The sequence below is a fragment of the Hydra vulgaris genome, chromosome 13 (assembly GCF_038396675.1).
Source record: "Hydra vulgaris chromosome 13, alternate assembly HydraT2T_AEP".
Classification (NCBI taxonomy): domain Eukaryota; kingdom Metazoa; phylum Cnidaria; class Hydrozoa; order Anthoathecata; family Hydridae; genus Hydra; species Hydra vulgaris.
In genome coordinates, this window is record NC_088932.1 from 48,888,686 (window position 1) to 48,912,230 (window position 23,545).

The 23,545-nt window shown below is 27.5% G+C and overlaps 1 protein-coding gene across 1 annotated transcript in view; it reads right to left on the reverse strand.

Annotated features, from left to right (window-relative positions):
- Nucleotides 1-968: 968 nt before the first annotated feature.
- LOC100204376 (microsomal glutathione S-transferase 2) overlaps nucleotides 969-23,545 on the reverse strand; it is a 29,032-nt gene continuing 6,455 nt past the window's right edge. Inside the window, exons 2-6 of the mRNA XM_065816482.1 lie at nucleotides 17,162-17,205; nucleotides 17,013-17,068; nucleotides 9,696-9,766; nucleotides 7,223-7,304; nucleotides 969-1,166 (exon numbers count right to left, since the gene is read on the reverse strand). Coding sequence (XP_065672554.1) covers nucleotides 1,043-1,166; nucleotides 7,223-7,304; nucleotides 9,696-9,766; nucleotides 17,013-17,068; nucleotides 17,162-17,205 — 377 coding nt within the window. The 3' untranslated portion in view covers nucleotides 969-1,042. The remainder of the gene's footprint in view (nucleotides 1,167-7,222; nucleotides 7,305-9,695; nucleotides 9,767-17,012; nucleotides 17,069-17,161; nucleotides 17,206-23,545) is intronic.

Below are 23,545 nucleotides of genomic sequence, written 5' to 3' on the forward strand. Positions count from 1 at the left end.
TTACGAAGTCGGGTAATCGTAAACAAACTTTTTTTTTTAAAGTTAAATACTATGACTAAAATATTATTCCGCGGTGCTCTATGATAAGACCGTAAGTCTATACGGTCTTATCAAAGAGCACAAACTTATTTTGGCTTTTCTTGGTTTTTAATTAATTTAACATCATATTTTTTATTATAAGCAATTCAAAAGTTTATCAAAAAGATGTTTTAACACTGAAATTCCCCCTCTTGAAAACAAAAATTTTAAATAATCTTTTATTAATCAGAAACTACTAACCTCGTCCCGTAAAAAAATATTTAAAAAATTTAAACTGGCAAAATCTTATATTAGAAAAAAATTAATTTAAATTTTAATCTAAAATAAGTAAATTTTAAAAGTTTTAATGGCGTTTTTATTACGTATTTAGATAAATAATATTAATCTAAATACTTAATTAAAAACATCATTAAACTTTTAAATTTTATTTGTTTTTTTTATTCCTTAAAATTTATTCTATAGTTTAATGTTTCTCATTGGATTTTGATTTAATATTTATAAAAAGACTAAATTAAAATTATATGATCTTATCTTATTAGAGCATATAGGGTAGAGCGGGGTATAAAAGGATAATTAAGACAGGGACACAAATGCTAGTTGCAGATAAGCTAATCATAGTTAACACTGTTAAAAAAGCTGAGATATATGGTTTCAGACATAATTGTCTCGATATGCCCCGCTCTAACCTGTAGCATTAATTTAACATTTCCTTTTTTAAGAGTTGGTTGGAGTAGTAGTTAATGTCATAGATAAATAAAGTAGTTAAAAAAAGTCATATAGAAAAATCATTAAATGCGTAGGCAAATAAATGTGTATACATTGAATGCTTACTCACGAGTCAATGTTTCAAAATATAACAAATAACATTTAAATGATAGGGAGCTTAAAAACTTAGGGAGTCTAGAAAGAGTCTAGAAAAACTTCGTAACTGAAAAAAATGTAAAACGCTAAAAATTATTCTAAAAAATTACATTATTTAAATGAGTCATTTCATAAAACTATTTTAGTTAAAGTAAGAAAACAAACTATTGCCAGTATATTTTGTAAACAAAATATGCGCTGTACCCAAAAAACTACAAATACCAAGTCCCACCAAAGCTGTAACTGATACTTTAAATCCAGGCAGCCTAAATTAAAATTTGAAAAGTCAATCAAGAATACAATGCTATTTAGTTAAACCAATTTTATAAGCTAAGATTAAATTTCTGTGTATATATTTTTGTATACCACATTAATTATCGATGATGCAATGCTGAAATAGCCATCTGTGGTACATAAACTAAGATTTCGGTTGTTTTTTTTTATTATTTTATCATAGTATGGAAAAATTCCAATAAGGTCAGCATTTTAAAACTTATAATATGCAAAATAAATAGGGAAAGTGCTTAAATTCCAGCCAAATTAGTATATATAGTGCAAAAATTAGTATATACAGTGCAAAAATTAGTATTTATAGTGCAAAAATTAGTAGGGGAGAGCGGGGTTGGTTGTAACGCGGGTTGGTTGTCACAAAGTTTATTACATGAAATGTAGATAAGGTTTAAAATCATAGAATGGAAACGTTATATAAAAAAAACATTTTCACTGTAATTTTCAGCTTTTTTTAGCGTGTAGAAATGTTATTCGTTTTTATAGGTTTTTGATAAAGTTAAATTTCGCACACTTGGAAATTTTCTTTTACTAAACGAAAATTATTTTATTGTGCTTTGAATGTAACACCCTATAAATAAAATTTCGGACAAATTTGAATTGCATTTATTATGTAATTTATTTCATGCACGCAAAAAACTTTTATACTTATTTGAAAGAGGATTTTATAATCTACATAAATTTAATTTAAGTTAAAAATATTATTTAAATATTGAAAATAAAATGGTCAAAGTAAAGGACCTCGAAAAAATTATGGAAATTTTTTTCCAAAAAAATCGAGAAAAAGTAAAAGCGTTTGTTGCTAAGCAGTTTATGGAATTGGATTTTCCCAGATCAACTGCTTACGATAAAATCGTAAAATTGGATAATGGATCTCAAAAAAGAAAAGTTGGAAGTGGTCGAATCGCTAAGGTAGCTACTAAAGAAAATATTCAAAAGATTGCTGCATTTTTTGAAAATAAGTCAGGGTGCTCCCAAATGAAAGTAGCTCAAGTTTTTAACTGAAGTCAAACTCGAATTTCCCAAGTATTAAAAACAGTGACTAACATTCGAACTTTTAAAAAAACAAACCGTCCAGATCGTAGCCATCAGCTGAAGAAAGCTATGGATCCTAAATGTCGTAAACTGTACGAAAATTATAAAAACTTGGATTTTGTTATGGATGATGAATTTTACCTTAAACAATAGCACATTAGCTGGTAATGATAGGTTTTATGCCGCTGATCCTTCTCAATGATCTGACCAAGTAAAATACAATTTGCGTAAAAAGTACGAGGACAAGCTCTTAGTTTCTTGTTGCATCAGCCCCCGTGGAACAAGCCCTCTTTATATTCATCACAGTAAGCAGGCAATCAACCAGTACACTTATAAAGAGATACTAGAAAAAACTTTACTTCCTCTAGTATCAGAATATTATAAAAAAGACTATGAGTTTATCTTCTGGTCTGATCTGGCTCGATCACATTACGCAAAGTCGGTCATCGACTTTTTAAAATTGAAAAAATCAAAGTTGTACCTAAAGATATAAACCCAGCTAACGTTCCAGAAGCAAGACCAATTGAAAACTTTTGGGGTGATTCAAAACGGCTAGTGTACGATAATAATTGGAGAGCTGAGAATTTGGAAGAGCTTGAAGCAAGAATTAGATATCGTTATTCAAAGATGAATAAAGAAATTTTCCTTACTAAAATAAAACATCTTTCAAAAATATAATATGGTATTTGAAATAATTATTTTAATATATTTATAAACTACTACTAAAAATTCAATCATACTACCTGAGAGTATTAGGCCTCTGCATAAAACAGGTCCTAGGTTAGTGTCAAAAAGAGGTAGGAAAAAGCGTTCATCTGTGATTCTTACTAACTCACCTATCAAAGCATGGCTAATTAAAAAAAGTAGAAAACTAATTAAAAAAATATTAATAAGAATCGTAAATCATTTATGAATGGAAGTAAAAAAGAATTGATAAAGTCAAATTTTGCTAAAAAAAAAACTTTCACAGTCTTAAATTCATCTAAAGATGAAGAGTATCAATGCATCTATTGTTGTGAATCATTTGCTAACACCAGATCAAAAGAACAGTAGATTCAATGTCAGGCTTGCAAAAAATGGGCTCATGAAGAATGCACACCAGGCTTACACCAATTTATATGTAAATTGTGTTTATTTAAAACACAATTTACATATAAATTGTGTTTTAAATAAACACAATTAATAAAAACACCATTTTTAAAAACACTTATATAGTCCTAAACTATATGTGTATATAGTGTTATATTAAAAAAAACATTTTTCCGTATATAGTATTTTCTTTTTTCAGTATGTAGCCTTTTTTTTCTCCAGATTATTCAGGTTTATTCTGTGTATTATATAAACAAATTTTATTGGTACTAGTTTTAAATATAATCAAAACATACCAAGAAATGTGACAACCAGCCCCATAGTATGCGATAACCAACCCCGTAGGTGGGGTTGGTTGTCACACGGAAGAGTTCTTTGATAAATGATTTTACAGCAAAAAATATTTCACTCAATATCATAAAAATATTGTAACAGTTACCGGAAATAGTTAAGTTACTTTCGTGCAAAGTTTGGCATTGATTTGATGAAAAATAAAAGCTGAGCAGTCTAAAATGTAAAAAGTGTGACAACCAACCCCGCTCCCCTCTATATTTATTTTTTGCAATGTACACTGCTTGATTCTAGGGGTTTTAGGTTGTATTTTAAAAGATATTTTCTGAAATCCAGAAATTAGCGTTTCAAAAACAATATTAATTTCATTATTTAAGCTTACTTTCATTAAAAAAATCATAGAAAGCCACGTGACATTTCATTTTTTTTGTCTTCAAAATGTGATTAACTTAATACATAATAATACCTTTAATAGTTTCACAAATAAAGTTCTAAAAGCGGTTGATGACTTGTTTAGAAATATTGTAAAAAGTTTTACAACTTTTTAATTTTAGTTTGTAAAAGTTTTAACTACTTTTTATAACATTTTAAATTAATAATCGTTATTTTGAATGACAATAAAAGTAGATATTACATATCAAATGGCTCATCTTTCAAGGAAAAAAAACCATGATTTATTAAATTTTTGATTGAAAAGGAAAGCCTGTAAAAATAATAGAAGAGGTTTGGAAAAGTGGAAGAGAGTTACTTATAAAGGTAGGAAGGGTTGCTCCAACTGAGGATCAATGCTTATGTCCAATTTGTAGTATGGCATCAGACAAGCGCAGCCACAAGATTTTTAACTTAAGAGATTATACCATTGCGTCAAATAAAAATCTCTGCATTGAAAAATTAAATTCATTCTACACAGATTGTTTTCAACTAATTGGAAAGGGCATTAGGCACCCGTGCACGAGAAAATTGAAGATCTAACCAGATGTGTTCATGAAATCTGCTCTCTACGTGGATTGAATCCTATGAGGGCCATTGTTAGAGTTGGAATCGACGGAGGACAGGGTTCACTGAAGGTTTAGTAACTTAACCTACTTTATATTACGTAAACAAAAGAAATAAAGTTAAAATCATTATTCAATTGTGATTAATTTTCAGATTATAATGAATATTTTAAATGAAACAAAGTTAGAGGAGCAAAGTAGAAACGAGAAAGACTCAGGAGTGAACAATGTGATAATTCTGGCTTTGGGGCGTAATGTCAAGAAGATTAACCATAATTTTGGAATGCTTACTAGATAAATTAATCTAAATCAGCTCAAATTTTTTGTGGTTTCTGACCTAAAGCTCATTAACGTACTTCTTGGCATATCAGTAAGAGATTTTGCTTAATTTTATTAATTTTTACAAGTAGCTATTACAACATTGAATCTCAGAATAAAAAAATAATTTATTATAGAGTCATGGTGGAAAACATGCCTAATGTTACTGTATTTGTTCAATAAACTCATCAGGTGACTTGAGAATTTTTTCTTCCTTAAATTCAAATTTCAATCTGTACCAAGATGCAGGATATCCTTATAAAACTATGCAATTATTCAATAATGTTATTAACCCATGTTTGCTTGAAAAAGGTCGTAAAAAATTCATTCTTGATATCATCCCTTCTCCGGAACTTCATATATATGAGCTGATATATAATATTGTGACAAAAATTGTTAAAATTCTTTTAGTTAATGAGGGCCTGAAATCCTTTTTGGACAAAAATACTGTAATGTGGCATGGTTTTAATGGTGGCGGATTGGATGGACCCAACTGTGATAAAGTTCTCAAATTAATAGATGAAATGATGCTGGTAACACCAATTCAGTTATACCCTTGCGTTGAAACCCTGCAAAAGTTTAGAACAGGTATCAATTATATATATATATATATATATATATATATATATATATACTTAAAATTTTTCAGTTGCAAAAAGTTGTTTTGACATGATGCTAAAACCTTCATACAGTAAAGATATCTTGCAGTTTATTGATCTGCTGAATATTTAGAATATTATTGTAAAGATGTGTTCAACAAAACATTGTCACTTGGTTGGAAGTTCCATATCATTAAATACCACCTTATAGATTTTCTCAATAGGAATCAGAAAGCTCTTGGACTTTTTTTCAGAGCAAACATTCGAGGCTGAACATAAATATGTAACAAAAACATTGAAGCGCTATGCTGTCACAGAGACTAATAAAAACCATGGATTGAAGCTTAAAAATGTTACTTCCACCTACAGCTCTATGAGAATTTAAACTAATTAAATTCAAACTTTTTAACTTTTCATATAATATATATGATCTTATTGTTTAATTAAAAAAAAAAGAAAAAGTTTTTTATAAATTTTATTTTGCTTTGAAACCTGTAATGTATATAACAGACCCAAAAATAGTAATTCTAGTAGCACGTAAGCGGTAAAGTCATCAAATCATTAAAAGTATTATTATATATTAATCAAACTACATTTAAGTCATCAAATCATTAAAGGTATTACTATATATTAATTTGAAGAGAAAGATAATGGACGGTCATGAGAGTTTCTACTATTTTTTTAAGGAGAGATAGCTAAAATAATACAAATGATATTGTTTTTTTAAGCACAATTTTCTGGGTTTCCGAAAATATTAATTTTGGACTAAGAAGGAACGCTTTAGATTTTATTTTTAACACATTCCAGCTCGTACATATACATATTAATAGAATCTGAAGACAAACCTCATGTCTTATGTACAACTTAAAACCCTTAGAATCAAGCAGTGTGTAATATACTATTTAAAATATTTATTTGCAAAAAAAAAAAAAAAAAAAAGCAGTAGTTAAAAAAAAAATAAGCAGTAGCTACAGGATTTGTGGTTTAAAAAATAAAAGGTTTTTAATTTAACTAAAAATATTCAAAATTTTTTTCTTTATATTAACAAATAATCGCGATATGCAACTAATTTTTCATAGTTTTATATTTTTATTATAACAAGATAAAGATTTTAAACTGTTTACAAATTCGGAAATTTTTCAAAACAAAAAAACATTCATTTTATTTTTATTTTTGATTTTATTTACTTGTTAAAATTTTCTAAATTTAAAGTAAAAAATCTGTTTAAAATGTAGAAGCATTCTATTTACAATACATTAAAAAAGTGAAATAAAAACTAAATAATCAAAGTAAATTTACATGATTTTAATGTATTATGATTCTGTTCTAAATATTTCTATATATATCTTAAATTTATTTATTTAAATATAAATTACAATAATCTTATCAAGCCAAAATTAGTTTATTCATATTATTTCATCAAATAAAGATCGAAACTATAACTACATTTTAAACAGTATTTAAATATAGATTAGATCTAGAAAGTGCGCGGGAATCTATTACGTGTAATGAAACTATTTTTATTCTTCATATCTGATTGAGCAGATTTTTGTAAAAAAGTTTTGCTTATGTGTTAGGATATATATATATATATATATATATATATATATATATATATATATATATATATATATATATATATATATATATATATATATAAATATATTGAAAATTGAAAATTTTTTCTTTATAGTTTTAAAAAAATACCTTTTTTCTGCACTTTCAGAATATCCTTTGAAATACTTTGACCGGGCCAACATATATACCACACCAAGAACTGTCGGAGGAACTAAAAAAGAACAGATTTATTATTTTTTAATTGTAAAATCTTATGGTATATATTTTTTCCAGTTTGTACTGAAAAATATTTAAATATAAGCTTTTAATCCTAAATTAGAGCAATTAAGCAGAAGAAAAAAAAAAAGAACAAATAACAAATCAAATTTCAAAATTCTTAAGCAAACAGTTCAAGCCAGAGTTTGATATTGACAATGTGATAACAAATAATGACTTGATGTGAAGTGTAATACAGTTGTAAAAAGCAACTCGACTGCAGTTAACTCTATAATATAATAACTAGTGTTACAATATTAAAAAGGTTTGAAGATAAAAGTTAAGTCAAAAGTATATAAGCATTTAAAAGATATAGATAAGTTAAAAGCTGGTTTTAATCAAACTAATCCGTTTTAAAATATACTTTAGAAGGTTTTATGATTAAATTATTTTTATTTTGTTTTTTTGATCAATTATATTGAACTTTTTGAAATGATTGTTCTTTTTTAAACTAATCATCAATTTATAAAAACGAATCAAAGCATGACCCAAATTGGTTATTTTTAAAATGTTTGAAAAGTCTATACAGGACATAATTCTGGAGCATTTAAGATGTGAACTTGAACAATGTTGCATGAATATTGTTGAACTAACAAAAAAGAAAATTTTAATAGTTGATGCTTTTAAAACGCTAAGTCTAATACCTAATAATGTACCTAAGTCTTAGTCAAATTATTACTAGACTGAAACAAAAATATTGATTTATAAATTCTCAAAGAATCCAGGAGAGAAAAAGCTGAAACATTGCTATCCCAGGAGCCTAATTTTGAAAATGAAATTCCACACAACACTATGTTTGAAATTCCAATGAAATTCCAGCAACACCATGGTTAGAAACATCAGGAAGCAACGCTATGGTTAGCAACACCAGACAGCAAGACCATAGTTAGTAATATTAGGCAGCAACACCATGGCTAGCAACACCAGGGAGCAACACCATGGTTACAAAAATCAGACACATATTTACTATATGTGCTTAAAATCAGCTAACACAAAAGACTGGCCAGCTTTAAATTATACAAAATGGAGCATTAAGCATAGCTAAGTGGAATGATTTGGAAATTTTATATAGAACTGAATGCAGTAGTCTTTTTAAATTTTATAAACAGTTTATCAAAAACATATAAAGAGACAGTCTTTAAAGTTTAGTTAGTGTTTTCAAAAAAAAAGCTACTTTTAGAGCACATCTAGACACTGAAAAAAAATGCATTTAAAAGTACTGAAACTATTGAAAAAGCTATTTGCTATATGTACATCGTACATAGTAAATAATAATATAAAGCAAGATAGTTATTGATACAAATCGATAACAAATTTTCATTTAAATATTGTGTTCAATGCACATTAAAGTAATGTTAATCACCACACAGGCCAAACATTCTTGTTTGTTAAAGAGGCTCATCAAAAGTCCTAAATTTTTAAGTCCTTCCCTAAAAAAAGTGTTATGCAACACAGTTTTTCTTTTCTTTTGCTTATTCTTTATATGCTTTTTTTTCTTACAACTATCTTGCACATTATTTAACACTCGTCTAGCCTGTTAGTTTAACTTTATAACGCAAAATTAAAATTATAAATTAACTTGTTTTTCAGAAATTAAAAATTTTGCCATGCTATTGGAGTTTATGTGGTTATAACTAATTAAATTAGTTAAGAAACAGTCTCACTTATCTAAACCGTTAAGCTTTTACAGCAATTTTTCATTATGCATTTTTCAAAAAAAAAAAATAATTGACCGCTTGTACTTCATGGAGCACTTTAAAAACTAACAAGAGTAAAATAATGGACACCAAGAGTCCCAAGATCTTAATGGACTCCCGAGACTCCAGGCTAAAACAGGGACTCCAGGACCCCAAATCGCTGCTACTATGACAAACCTTTGAGCTATTTCTATAGAAGATATGATAATATTTACTTTTGGAGAACCTTTTTTTAACAAAATTTAAGAAATTTCATACTTGTTCTCATATTTAAAGCAAAAAGAGGGGTAAACCATATAAGATTTGATCCTCTTTTGCTTTAAATGTAAAAGCAAACGGTTAAACAAAAGGTTCGACCCTTTTTCTTTTAACCCTCAGCAATCTTGATTTCAGTTTTATTTTGAGACAAGGTTTTTCTTTGAAAGTAATTTTTTCATTATACCCATTAACTACTAAAGCATTGTTATGAAATGGTTCAGCTTATAAAAATGTTTTTTGAAATAATATAGTTGAATGACATGGAAAGTATAAACTTAATAATACTAATTGAGTGTTTAGAATTTACATTAATATAATAAAGCATAACTACCTTTAATTTATTTTAAAAATTTAATTTTTTTTACTATTATTAAATTTTAAATTAAATTTACCTTGGTGAAACAATAAAGAGCTGCTCCATAAGCTTGCTAAAAATACTGGATAAAATTCCACTGAGTTTTGACTAAATAAATAAATAAATATATATATATATATATATATATATATATATATATATATATATATAGATCTATAGTTTGTTGTCTTTGGGAAGAGCGGAAGGAAAAAAGTGATTCTTACGCCAACACATACGTCACTTTTAATTACTTTTGACTTTCGCCCAACATTTTTCGCCCAACAAAAAAAAAAAAAAAAAAAAAAAAAAAATTTGCGTGTTGGACGAAAGTAAAAACCATTAATTTAATTACAAATAAATCGTTTTTTAAAAAACCACAAAAACGCAAATTTAATTGAACAGAATGTTTTAAAAACATTCTGAATGTTTTTAACAATATAAACAATGTTTTTATTTTTATTTTTTTTAATAAAATGTTTTTATTTTTAATTTTTTTTAGTAAAATGTTTTTATTTTTATTTTTTTTTCACTGTAAATCATGCACGGAGTGTTGCTACATCGACTATATTATAGCCTGACTCGCAAGGGAGTGCTGCAACATCAACTGACAAATAGCCTGACTCGCAAGGGAGTATTGCTACATCTACTGAGGGTTTGGTTGGGGCAGGCAGTCTATCAATTAATAAAAAAAAAATAATTCTGGTCTTTTAATTTTTACTTTTTGTCAACAAAATATGGAAAAAACTTTCGGACAACATCTACGGGTTGTATATATATATATATATATATATATATATATATATATATATATATATATATATATATATATATATATATATATATATATATATATATATATATATATATATATATATATATATTTAAACAACTTTAAAAAGTATTCTACACAATAGAGTGCTCAATGTTCTTAAAAGAACAGAGCAATTATATATTAGTAGAAAGTCACTTAACAAAAATTTTTTCCATTTAACACTGTCTTTCATCAACAAAGATTCATCAGAAATGAATCTTCATTGATGAAACACAGTGTTAAATGGAAAAAATTGTTGTTAAGTGATTTTTTACTAATATATGTATGTGTATATATATATATATATATATATATATATATATATATATATATATATATATATATATATATATATATATATATATATATATATATACACGAGGTGTGTTCAAAAAATACCCGGAATTTTTAAATTTCACAGGTTTGGAGAGTCGATTGTCAGCATTTTTTGTGTGTGTTGGTATACGTGCCCCTAAAGTATGATAAAATTCTCAGCTATATTCATTGTTTACTTTGTCTGTCGCTAAGGTTTGACGTGCTTTTATGAGCTCGGCAATTTTTGCTTGTTTAAAAAATTGAAGTATTGAAGAGTCAAAGAATTTGTATTAAATTTTGCATAACAAATATAATAAAGTGTAACGAAGTGTGTGAAATGTGAAAAAAGTGGAAAAAATGATTATGAATGATCGCCGAATCACAATAAGAGAAGTTGCTGATGAGGTTGGCATATCAATTGGCTCATGTCATGGGCATGAAACGAGTCGCAGCAAAATTCATTCCAAAACTGCTGCATTTTTACCAAAAAAACAATCCCATGAACATTGCTTAGGAGCTGCTAAATGACGTCAACAACAATCGAAGTTTGCATAAAAAGATCATAACTGGTGATGAAAGATGGGTGTACAGTTATGACGTCAAAACTAAAGCACAATTGTTGCAATGAAAGCATCCTAAATCAACAAGACCAAAAAAAGCACGCCAAGTTTGATCAAATATTAAGGTTTTGCTTACTGTTTTCTTTGATTATAATGGCGTAGTTCATCATGAGTTCTTACCACAAGGTTGTACAATTAATAAGGAGTATTACCTTGAAAATATGTGACATTTACATAAAGCAATCTGAAAAAAACGCCCCAATTTAAGGCAAAACAATTCATGGCTTTTGCACCATGATAATGGTGCAAAAGCCATGAATTGTTTTGCCTTAAATTGTTCACTCACTTGTTGTTGCTTGTTCATAATTTTTTGGCCGAAAACAACACCGTAGTCATGCCTGAACCTCCATATCCACCAGATATAGCTCCGTGTGACTTTTTCATATTCCCAAAATGAAGAAAATCTTAAAAGGCTGTCGTTTCACAAGCATAGATGATATTAAAAGTGCATCGCTAAACGAACTAGAGGCTATCCCAAAGATCAAGCTTGAGAAGAGTTTCAAGGATTGGCAAAAGCGCTGCCACAAGTGCATAGTATGAAATGGGGACTACTTTGAAGGAACCAACATTAATGCAGACAAATAAATATTTTTTGAAAAAACGAAAATTCCGGGTATTTTTTGAACATACCTCATGTATATATATATATATATATATATATATATATATATATATATATATATATATATATATATATATTATATATATATGTATATATATAAATATATATATATATAAATATATATATAAATATATATATATATAAATATATATATATATAAATATATATATATATAAATATATATATATATATATATATATATATATATATATATATATATGTATATATATAAATATATATATATATAAATATATATATATATAAATATATATATATATAAATATATATATATATATATATATATATATATACATATATATATATATATATATATATATATATATATATATATATATATATATATATATATATATATATATATATATACAGTGGTGTGAAAAATATTAAGACCATTGTCGAAAAAGTGAATTTTTCTAATATTTCTTATCAAGACACACACGTCATAAAATGAGCCTAGTTCAGTATTTTGTGGATGCTCCTCTAGCTGTAATAAGTTTTTTAACCTCTTAGGCATCCCATCAATCAGTCTTGGACACATGTCTTGTATTTCAGAATCATGTGTCCAAACCTCTTTGAGTGCCTCAATCAATGCAACTTTTGTTGTTGGCTTTCTGTTGGCAATTCTCTTTTTGATCATCCACAAATTTTGAATCGGGTTCATATCAGGTGAATTACCAGTCCATGGTAGGATAGGAACATTATTACGGTTCAAAAAGTTTGTAACAGAGCGTGCCATGACACGGTGCGCCATCTTGTTGGAAGATGAAACCACCATCAGGAAAATAAATTGGAAGTTGAGGTAGAAATTTTTTCTCAAATATGTTGATGTATTGATGTTGATCCATTCTTCCATTCTGCCTTCAACAATTCTAAGGGGTCCTACACCATAAGAACTCATCATCGATGAGTTCTTATGGTGCATGTACTGACATTTATCATCGAGTATCTCAAACATAGACTCATCACTGAAGCAAACCTAAAAATACAAACACACCGTAAAAGTCTTGAGCATACATTAGATTAACATCCTGTAATCACTGGTTACATGTTCACTTCATTTTGCATTCATGCAATAAACATAACCAGTGCTACAATGTTTGATACCTATGGACATAAAACAATTGCACTAGCGGGTAATATATGATATTAAACATCGTTATTATATGAAAAAATATGTTAGATTTTGCTCTAACTTAGAGTACATGATTGTAAGCTCTTATATAAAAAATGGTACCTTTCTCCATTGTTCTGCGGTCCAATCTTTGTGATCCATGGCCCACTGCAACTGTTGCATTTGTTGAGCATTGGTCAAGAGCTTTTTTTGCGTGGTCGACATGCTACAAATCCATTTTGCATCAGACATCTCCAAACAAAACTTGTTGAGACATTGATCTGGTGCTCCTGAAGCACACCCTGGAGCTGCTTGCAGGTCATTCTTCTGTTCTTTTGACAGTTTGCAAGCAGAACCCGTCTTGCACGTGGCGTCATTCAACATGAAGTGGAACATCTTGGAGAGGACGTAAAACCAAAGTCCAATCGTTTCTTGATGGTAAAAACTGCTGTTTTACTTAGTTTACATTTTTTTGGCAATTTCCCATTGCGAAAATGTTTCCAACTTTAATAATGCTTCAACTTTGCCTCACTTTCTGGGACTAAGGTCAGCAACTTTACCCATATTTTGAAAATATAAAATAATCTGACAACAAAAAATTCTTAAATAATCAAAATTACATATTTAAAATCAGAAAAATATTAAACTGTATCACTATCAACAGCAATAATCTAACAAATATTCAATTAATGGTCGTTTGAACCATACATATTCACTTGTCTGCAACATTTCACAAGGCAAAATATGCCAAATGTTAACTAAAACACTTAATTCTACAATAAAAGTTAAGAGATTCAAATTCAAATCAATAATTTCAATACTCAGCCACACCCACAGGATGTTGATGATAAAATAAAGCAGTGCTACCACTTTTTTAGAATCTAAAATGTGGTATCAACTAATAAAAAAGCCTTTTTTCTCGGTGGTCTAAATATTTTTCACACCACTGTGTGTATGTGTGTGTGTGTGTGTGTGTGTGTGTGTATGTAGATATATATATATATCGTAGCATAAAAGTTGTCCTCGATGGACAACACTCTTCTTCTTATTCTGTTACTTCAGGGGTTCCTCAAGGTTCTATCCTTGGCCCTATACTCTTTTTAATTTAAATTAATGATCTTCCAGATATTCTCACATCTAAGGTGGCATTGTTTGCTGATGATACTACCATTTATTCTTGTCGTGATAAGAAACCAACATCCTCTGATTGCTTGGAGGGGGCATTTGAGCTTGAAAAGGATCTCACTTCTGCTACAACATGGGGCTCACAGTGGCTGGTGAATTTTAATTCAGATAAAACTCAATTTTTTTCAGCCAATCGTTATCGCAAAAATTTAGATCTTCCTATATTTATGAACGGTGATGTACTCGATGAGTCACCTACTCTTTATCTTCTAGGATTAACTCTTACTTCCAATCTTTATTGGAAACCATATATCAAATTAGTTGCAAAATTAGCATCTGCTAAGGTTGCATCTCTTTATCGAGCTCGCCACTTTCTTACTTCGGATTCTATTCTCTATCTCTATAAATCTCAAATCCGGCCTTGTATGGAATACTGTTGCCATATCTGGGGCGGATCTTCTAATGATGCCCTTTCTCTTTTAGACAAGGTTCAAAAACGCATTGTAAACATAGTTGGATCTGCTCTGGCAGCCAACCTCCAACCATTATCACATCGTCGTAATGTTGCTTCTCTTTCTCTTTTCTACCATTACTATAATGGGCACTGCTCTAAAGAGCTAGCGTCTCTTGTGCCATCTACTAAAATTCATTCTTGTGTTACTCGTCATTCAATTAAGTGTCATCCTTTTTCTGTGACTGTTCCTAAGTGCTCCAAAAATGCTTATTTGTCTAGTTTTTTTCCTCGAACATCAGTTCTTTAGAATTGGCTTCCTTCATCTTGCTTTCCTGATTCATATAATTTGCAATCTTTTAAGTCGTCCGTCAATCGTTATCTTGCTCTACAATCTTCATTTTTCTCTTTCAGTAACTTCCAACTTTAATTAGTGGCTGCTTGCAGCCTTGTTGGAAGCAAAGATGTTTAAATATATATATATATATATATATATATATATATATATATATATATATATATATATATATATATATATATATATATATATATATATATATATATATATATATATATATATATATATATATATATATATATATATACACACACTGAGGCATCAATTTTTTTCTCTTTATCTTAATTTTTTTCTATGTATTGTCAACTGATGTGCATGCAAGTTATTATCAAAATAACTGTTGTGTTGTGGGCTAATAAAAACCACAAAAAAATTTTTTTTGTGTCTTAATTAACATGAGAGTATATTTGATATACAAAAGCACACTTTTAAATTGGAATATATCTATAGACGCAATCAGATTAATAACGGTAATTATTGATTTTTAATCACTTTTACACAAATAAATTGATAAATTTTAGTGTAATTTGATCTTTTGCTCTGCCAGTATCATTTTTATTGCATTTTACGAAATGCCTAAAGGAAAGTATTTGACAGATGCTGAAAAAATACAAATTAATTTATATCGTGGCTCAGAAATCTAACCAGCACTTTCTATACAAGAAATAGCAAGAAAAATTGGAAGATCTGACCATGTTGTACGAAACTACATTGCAAAAGGTGACAATTACGGTGTTAAAAAAGCAACAAACGGCAACAAAGTATTAACAAATCAGCAAATTAATCGAATTCGCTTCAACGCAACCAAAAATAAATTGAATGCAACACAAATAAAGGATAAATTATTATTGCAAAATGTAATATTTTCAGATGAAAAAAAGTTCAATTTAGATGGTCCGGACTCTTACAGTTGTTATTGGCATGATCTAAGAGGAATAAATGACCCACAAACAAAACGAAATTATGCACGAGGAAGTTTAATGGTTTGGGGTGGATTTTCTTATTCAGGAAAATTGACTCTGTGTTGTGGTTTACCTAAAATGAACTCAATAAAGTATACAGAAATGTTGGATGATGTTCTCATAACTTATATGGATGAAAACATGGACGATAATGCCATATTTCAGCAAGATAATGCTGCAATTCACACATCTAGGCATTCTATGAAATGGTTTAAAGACCACAACATGCCGGTTCTGGAATGGCCAGCTTGTAGCCAGGACTTAAATCCAATCGAGAAAGTGTGGGGAATGCTATCAAGAAAAGTTTATGACGCTAAAGCAGCCGGACACCAATTTAAAACTGTTACTGAGTTAAAGTGTAAAATCCTTGAAGCATGGTCCGAGTTGGATCAAACTACACTTCAACGACTAGTGGAGTCAATGAAAGGCAGAATTTTTTAGGTGATCCAGTGTAATGGAGGACATACGCATTACTAATTTCCATCTTTTAATGTCAAAAATATGACCATGTCTATAGATATATTCCAATTAAAAAATGTACTTTTGTATATCAAACATACTCTCATGTTAATAAAGACACATAGAAAAATTTTTTTTGTGATTTTTATTAGCCCACAACACAACAATTATTTTGATAATAACTTGCATGCATATCAGTTGACAATACATAGAAAAAAATTAAGATAAAGAGAAAAAAATTGATGCGTCTAAATGAATATGCCTCAGTGTGTATATATATATAAATATATATACACACACGTCACTGATAAGATTAAAAGTTATAAGTGTAAGGTAAATAAACTTCAAAAAAGATATTTCGAGATTTCTTTAATACTTATGTAATTTGATCATAGAAAACCTGGCACAGATACTGAGAAAAAGGATTCTTTTTATACTGGGAATGTAGTCCATTAATAAATTTATACTTTGTATTTATATTTGTTTTAAAAAAACTTACTGAGCTCTAAATATTCTTACAAAACCCTCATCACCAGTTGTTTCTGGAGGTGGGACCTAATGTCAGAAAAAGTATAAACATAAAATTTAACTCTTTAAATAAAATAATTAAGCAGAATAAATGCAAAATAAGTAATAGTAATAACACACCTTATATTTTTGCCTTGCTTTTCCCACACGACGAGCAAATGAAACTAAAATATATATATATACACATATACATGTTAGGGATGCACCGAACTTTCAGCTGTTTTGACAAATGTTTGGTTCTGCCGAACTTTGGCAACTGTTCAGCCGAATGTGCAAAAATGTAAATTTTTGAAAAATATTATACATTTTCATAAATATATTTCAAATTTAAATTTGAAATATATTTATACTGCAGCTGGTACAAATTAAACTTTAATAAACCACCATTTATTAAACTTATATCAAATTTAAATAAAAATACAATATTTAATACAAATTCAAATAAAATACAAATTCAAATAAAATACAAATTCAAATAAAATACAAATTTAATACAAATACAAATTTAAATAAAAAAATATATTTTATTGAGCTTAAGTCTTTTTAAAGAGAGAGCTTATTGTTGCTGAAGTAAAGGAAATAAATTTCTCTACATAGAAAGTTTCTCCATTTATGTTCACGATTTATTATATCTCTCAAGGGCATTCTATGGTAACTTACAATAGAGTTCCAAAATAACGCTCTAAATTATGGAGTTATATTATATAACCATATAGTGTAACAGAAATAACAATAAACAAATCAATATTTTTTATTTATTTATACTTCTTTTACAATAATTGTAGTAAATAATTATTTGAGGAGTATTGTTTTAAGTAAAATTGAAAAAGTAAAAAAGTAAATAATTGTTTTAGAAAGAAACAAAATATTAAAAACATAAGTGAAACTCAATTATTATTTAATTATTCTCAAGTTATAATATATAAACATTATTTCACCACTTTCTGGTGGCAGTCCGTTTCCATTAGATTCATAAATATGCTAAATATACTACTTTATAAAGACATTTTTTTGAAGAAATTGTTTTATACTTATATGATATTAAAAAATTAATACAGAATTATAAAAACTTCAGCATAAACAAAAATAAAATAAGGCATTTTAAACATTACTTGTCTAAATATAAATTGTGTAAACATAGCAAAGATGTTATATTATATAACAAATGTAACTTAAAATTTATGTTATTATAACTTTTACTTTAAATGTTAACATTCTTATTTTTGTTACTGAAATTTTATATTTGTAAATTATTGTATAAGCTACAAATATTAAAGTTAATAATAACATAGTATAAGTAAAAAATGTACTCATTAAAAAATATCTTTTCATTTTTTCAAATAAAAACTCCTTAACATTTTTGCTTTTTTAAACCACAAACAATTTATTATTACTTTTTATTTATTTATTTTATTTGGTGAATAATACTATTTACAATAAGATTTATAACATAATACAGGCAGGACTTCAAGTAGATTGTAATAGCCTTCTCATGAAGATAAACATGAACGATATAAAATTTTTTCTACATGAACGATATAAAATTTGAATCATGAACGATATAAAATTTTTTCTACAATGAAATTATCAATTAACTAAACAAAAACAATAGACATTTCAAAATTTCTTCCAAATACTTAAATCAAAATTTATAGGTGCTCCTTTTTAAAAAACATGTTAAATATGATTTTTAATTTGAGTTCAAAAACTAATGTTTCTATTTAAAATTAGTAATAGTTTGGTCGCCAAACCATTCAGTATTTGGCAAAATATCATAGCTGAATGTTCGAATTCAGTGTTCATCAAAAAATCAGATTCACTGCATCCTTAATACACACACACACATGTCAAATATGTTTGTGTATTCTACAAAAAGATTGCTCAATGTTCTTTGAACAATCTTAATATTAATACTGTAATTTAATAGTGCTGTCGTTTCACTTTCGTTTTTAAAGTAGTTTTAATTAGTTACTAGGCTTTTCTGAACTTGAAAGAGCAAGTTAATATACACGCGGTCATTCGAGAAATATCTACCAAGCAAGTTAAAACTCTTTACTTTTTGGAATTTAATTATTTTTTATTAGTTTAGAAATATTAGATAAATCATAATAGCAATATTAAGATCGTATTATAAAAGAGGTAAGTATAGAAAACAGTTTAGAAAATTTTACATTACATTTTTATTAGATAAAAAGTAGAAAGGATAACCCCTTCTAGTTTTTCAAATCATTTACATTTTATTTGTTTTAGCTTTTTGTTAAGCATTATTTATGGTTTTTTTTAGCAGTATTTTTTTAATTTAGCTTATACTTTATTTCTTAGAAATAAATTAGAGGTATAGATAAGGCCTAACTATTGATCGTGCACTTTTTTGCACTAAAAGAGTTACTAAAACTTTATTATAAAATTGTTTATTAATACTTTCAAATTTATCAAATTAGAAAAAAAAGTTTTAAGAAGTCCTAAATTAATAAAATTCAAATATAAATTAAATCCTATTATCTGATACCTTGAATATTATGTTGATTATTATTTTATTGACATTTCTGTGATGCTAATACATTTTATTATATTATATAAACACATATAACTTATATATGTTTATAGTCTGCATATATGTTTGTATTATGTTCAAAGTTAAAGTTTTTTTGATAAATATGCATCTGTGGTAATATGTGTTGTATAGTTGTTTTATAAATATGTTTTTATAAGAGTATAAAATATATTTTATCTAATGCGTATAAAATTGTTATATGAGGTGTATATATATTTTATATAAAGTTAAACAAATATATTGTGTTTTATAGTTATTATATATGTTTATATTATGTTGTTTCCATGTTTTCAAAGTGGTATGACTTGGCAAATGTGTAGAGCAAGATTTCTTAACTTTGCCAGTCAAGCAATGTTACTGCTTTAGGTCTAGGTGTTGTCTAGCCTTTATTATTAACTATTCTGGAAACACAATAATATCTTTTAATAATATTTTGCATAATGTTGTTACTTATGTTACTAATGTTGTTACATTTAGCTTACCTTCACATTGGCATCTATTGTTAAACATGATTAATAGGTAGTTTCATTTTTGAAACTCAATTGGAGCTGCTTTTAAACATTCACTAAAAGCCATTTTAGAAAAATTATTTTGCCATTTATACATTTTGTTTATGTCTCAATTTGATTTTTTAGAACCATGATGTACCAACATGAATTGTTTTCTAAAAGCTAACATGAAAAAACAATATTTAACAACTACTAGCCTGGTATCACACAGCTTATCTCTATCAGGTACATTGATTTTTAATTCATTTATCATTTATGATGTTTTTCTTTGTATTTAACTATTTGTTACATTTTTTTACTTCAGATTAATCATATGATGTATTTATGCATTATAGAAGAACAAATTATTGTAAATTTTTAAAAACATCTACTAATAATTAGTCCAGTCAACGTTCAAACTTCAATGTTGCATATGTCATTTTTGTTTTATTTTTTAGTGCAATTGGAAAGAGCTGAAAACTTTTTTTAGAGCTATTGAAATTCAATTGTAATTTTTTTTTTAATAGAAGGGTTAATAATAATAAAAATTTTTAGAAAGTATAACTGTTACTTATTTGAGTTAGTTTACTATTTTATTTTATATTGTATTTATTTTATATTAGATATATATTTTATGTATTTAACATGGAAAACTGACTGTTAGTTGTTGACACGTAAGTTTATATACATAAATGTGCCTATATTTCAGTATATTTTATATTTCTCTGTATCTATATAAATATTCTTACTCAGAAAAAACAACGTTAAACGCCAAAGAATGAGAAAGCTATAGTAGCTTCGGGACTGCATTTTCATTTTGCAGTTTCGTTAGATTATTAAGTTTAAATTTTGTTCAATGTATTTGTCCAAGCTATTTTTAAAAGAGTTTGTGCTTTGCTGCATGACAACATCATCTGGTAATGTATTCCAAATCGAAGCAACTCTATTGTTAAAGAAATGATACCGTTGAGCACAGTTCTTTATGATTTCTCTGTGGCATTGTAAATGTTGGTCAGCTTGTGGACAGACCTTCATAGGTTCTTTGTGCCAGACTACTTTATTTTTAAAATTCTCTAGTTTGTATTTTTGAATTAGATCTCCCCGTTGGCGTCTCTTTTCTAGTGATGAGCATTTAATTGCTGAACAGCGAATAGAGTAATTAAGGTTGTGAAGATTGTGTAGTATCTTTGAAGCACGTTTTTGAATTTTCTCTAAAATTTTTATGTCCTTTTTTAAATATGTATGTATGTATGTATGTATGTATGTATGTATGTATGTATGTATGTATGTATGTATGTATGTATGTATGTATGTATGTATATAGGGGAGAGTTGCCGAAATTGGAACAGCTCCTTAATTGGAACACTTAGCTTTATTTAGAAACTGGAACTTATTCTACTTTCATGAATATTTTTTCTTGTAAAGAAAATAATTTTCTTTATTTTTTTAAACTTCTAGTATTTAAACTTAAAAACTGCACGTATGTGAATAAAATTACTTTTTTTTAAAGAAAAAAATTTTTGCGATCTAATTTTATCGTTGCATTTAAACGATTACAGAAGCTTAACGATATTGAGTTTGATGATAATTTTTTTAAAATTTTAATTTTTAAGGGTTTCAAGTCTATGTGATATTAAGAGCTTATATCATAAGTTGTTACTTGTATGTAAATATTTTGCTACAACACCATGGTCCTATGTTGCCCAGAATGGAACTTCAAAAGTTGCTGTAATTGAAACGATGTCATCTCATAACACGCTACTTGACGTCCGAATTATCAGAAAATTTCATTAGTCCGACTGTATAATATTTTTTAAAGCGAATTTCTTTTATAAACATAGTATTATTGTTAGACATTTGTTGCTTTTTTGGAATTGGTATTTAGTCTTGCTTTAAAGTATGAAATGATTTTTCACAAAATTTTTTTCATAGTCTAAAGTCTAGTCATAGTCTAAGGATATAAAGTTGATTGTAAACATCGTATACTTTAATTAACAAATCATTTTATCTTTTAGTAAAAAATAAAATGTAAAAGTTTTACAAAAGTTATACATTTCTATTTAACGGATAAACTTGTAAGACAACATAAAGTATATACCCAGCATAAGTTTTTTACTGTATATAGAAGTTAATATATAAAGTTGCAAACTTTATATAGTTTATATAGATTTTGATTTATATAGTTAATGATTAACTAAACAAAAATGATGAAAAATAATGATTATATAATGAGTATATAATTAACTTAATCATATATGAATAACAAATAAATATATGAAAAAATAAGCCTGTAATAAGATTATAAAACTAATAATAAGATTATAAAACTCTCTAATAACAAGATTATAAAACTAATAGTACTAAAACTAATAGATTATAAAATAGTACTAAAACTAATAGATTATAAAACTAAAGTAATAAGATTATAAAACTCTCCTTATGTATCTTCATAGTAATTTGCTTTTATTTTAGATGAAAACACCACGAAAATATGGAAAATGGAAAGTAGAAAATTTGAAAAAGGCTGTTGAAGCAATAAAACAAGGAGAAATCAGCTTAAATGAAGCCGCTTATGAATTTTGTATTCCAAAAGCAACTTTGTCAAGGCATATAAATGAAAAAAACAAAGTTGCTGTTGCAAATGTGAAATTTCATGGTCGACTTACCACCTTACCTAATGAAATTGAAACAGAACTAGCTGATCACTGTTTGTTATTAGAATCGATGTACTTTGGATTAAGGATTGATGATCTTCGTCGTCTAGCATTTGATATTGCGGAAGCTAATAACATCACACATAATTTTAACAAACAAACACGAATGGCAGGAAAAAAGTGGTATTATGCATTTATGCAAAGGCACCCACAACTGTCGCTTCGTGGGCCTGAATCAACATCAATTGCAAGTGCACAAGGTTTTAATAAAGAGCGAGTGCAATCTTTCTTTAATTTACTTTCAAAGTTATACATGGAAGAAAAGTTAACTCCAGACAGACTTTATAATATGGATGAAACTAGTTTACCAACAGTACAAGATGGTCAGATAAAAATTATTAGTGCAAGGGGCAAAAAACGAGTTGGAATTATGACTAGTAGTGAACGAGGAAATTCAGTAACAGCTGTAGTTTGTGTATCTGCAGCAGGATTTTATGTTCCACCAATGTTAATATATAAACGCAAAAGAATGAAGCCAGAAATAACAAATGGTGCACCTCCAGGAACTGTATTTAGTACTCAAGAGAAAGGATGGATGTCAAATGAAGGTTTTTTAGACTGGCTCAATCATTTCATTAAAGTTGTTAAACCTTTAAAACAATCAAAAGTTTTGTTGATACTTGATGGTCATGTTACACATTCAAAAAATTTGGCAGCGATATATCACGAAATGCTGGAGTGCGTATGGTATCACTACCTCCCCATACTACACACAGACTGCAACCATTAGACGTTGCGTTCTTTGGAC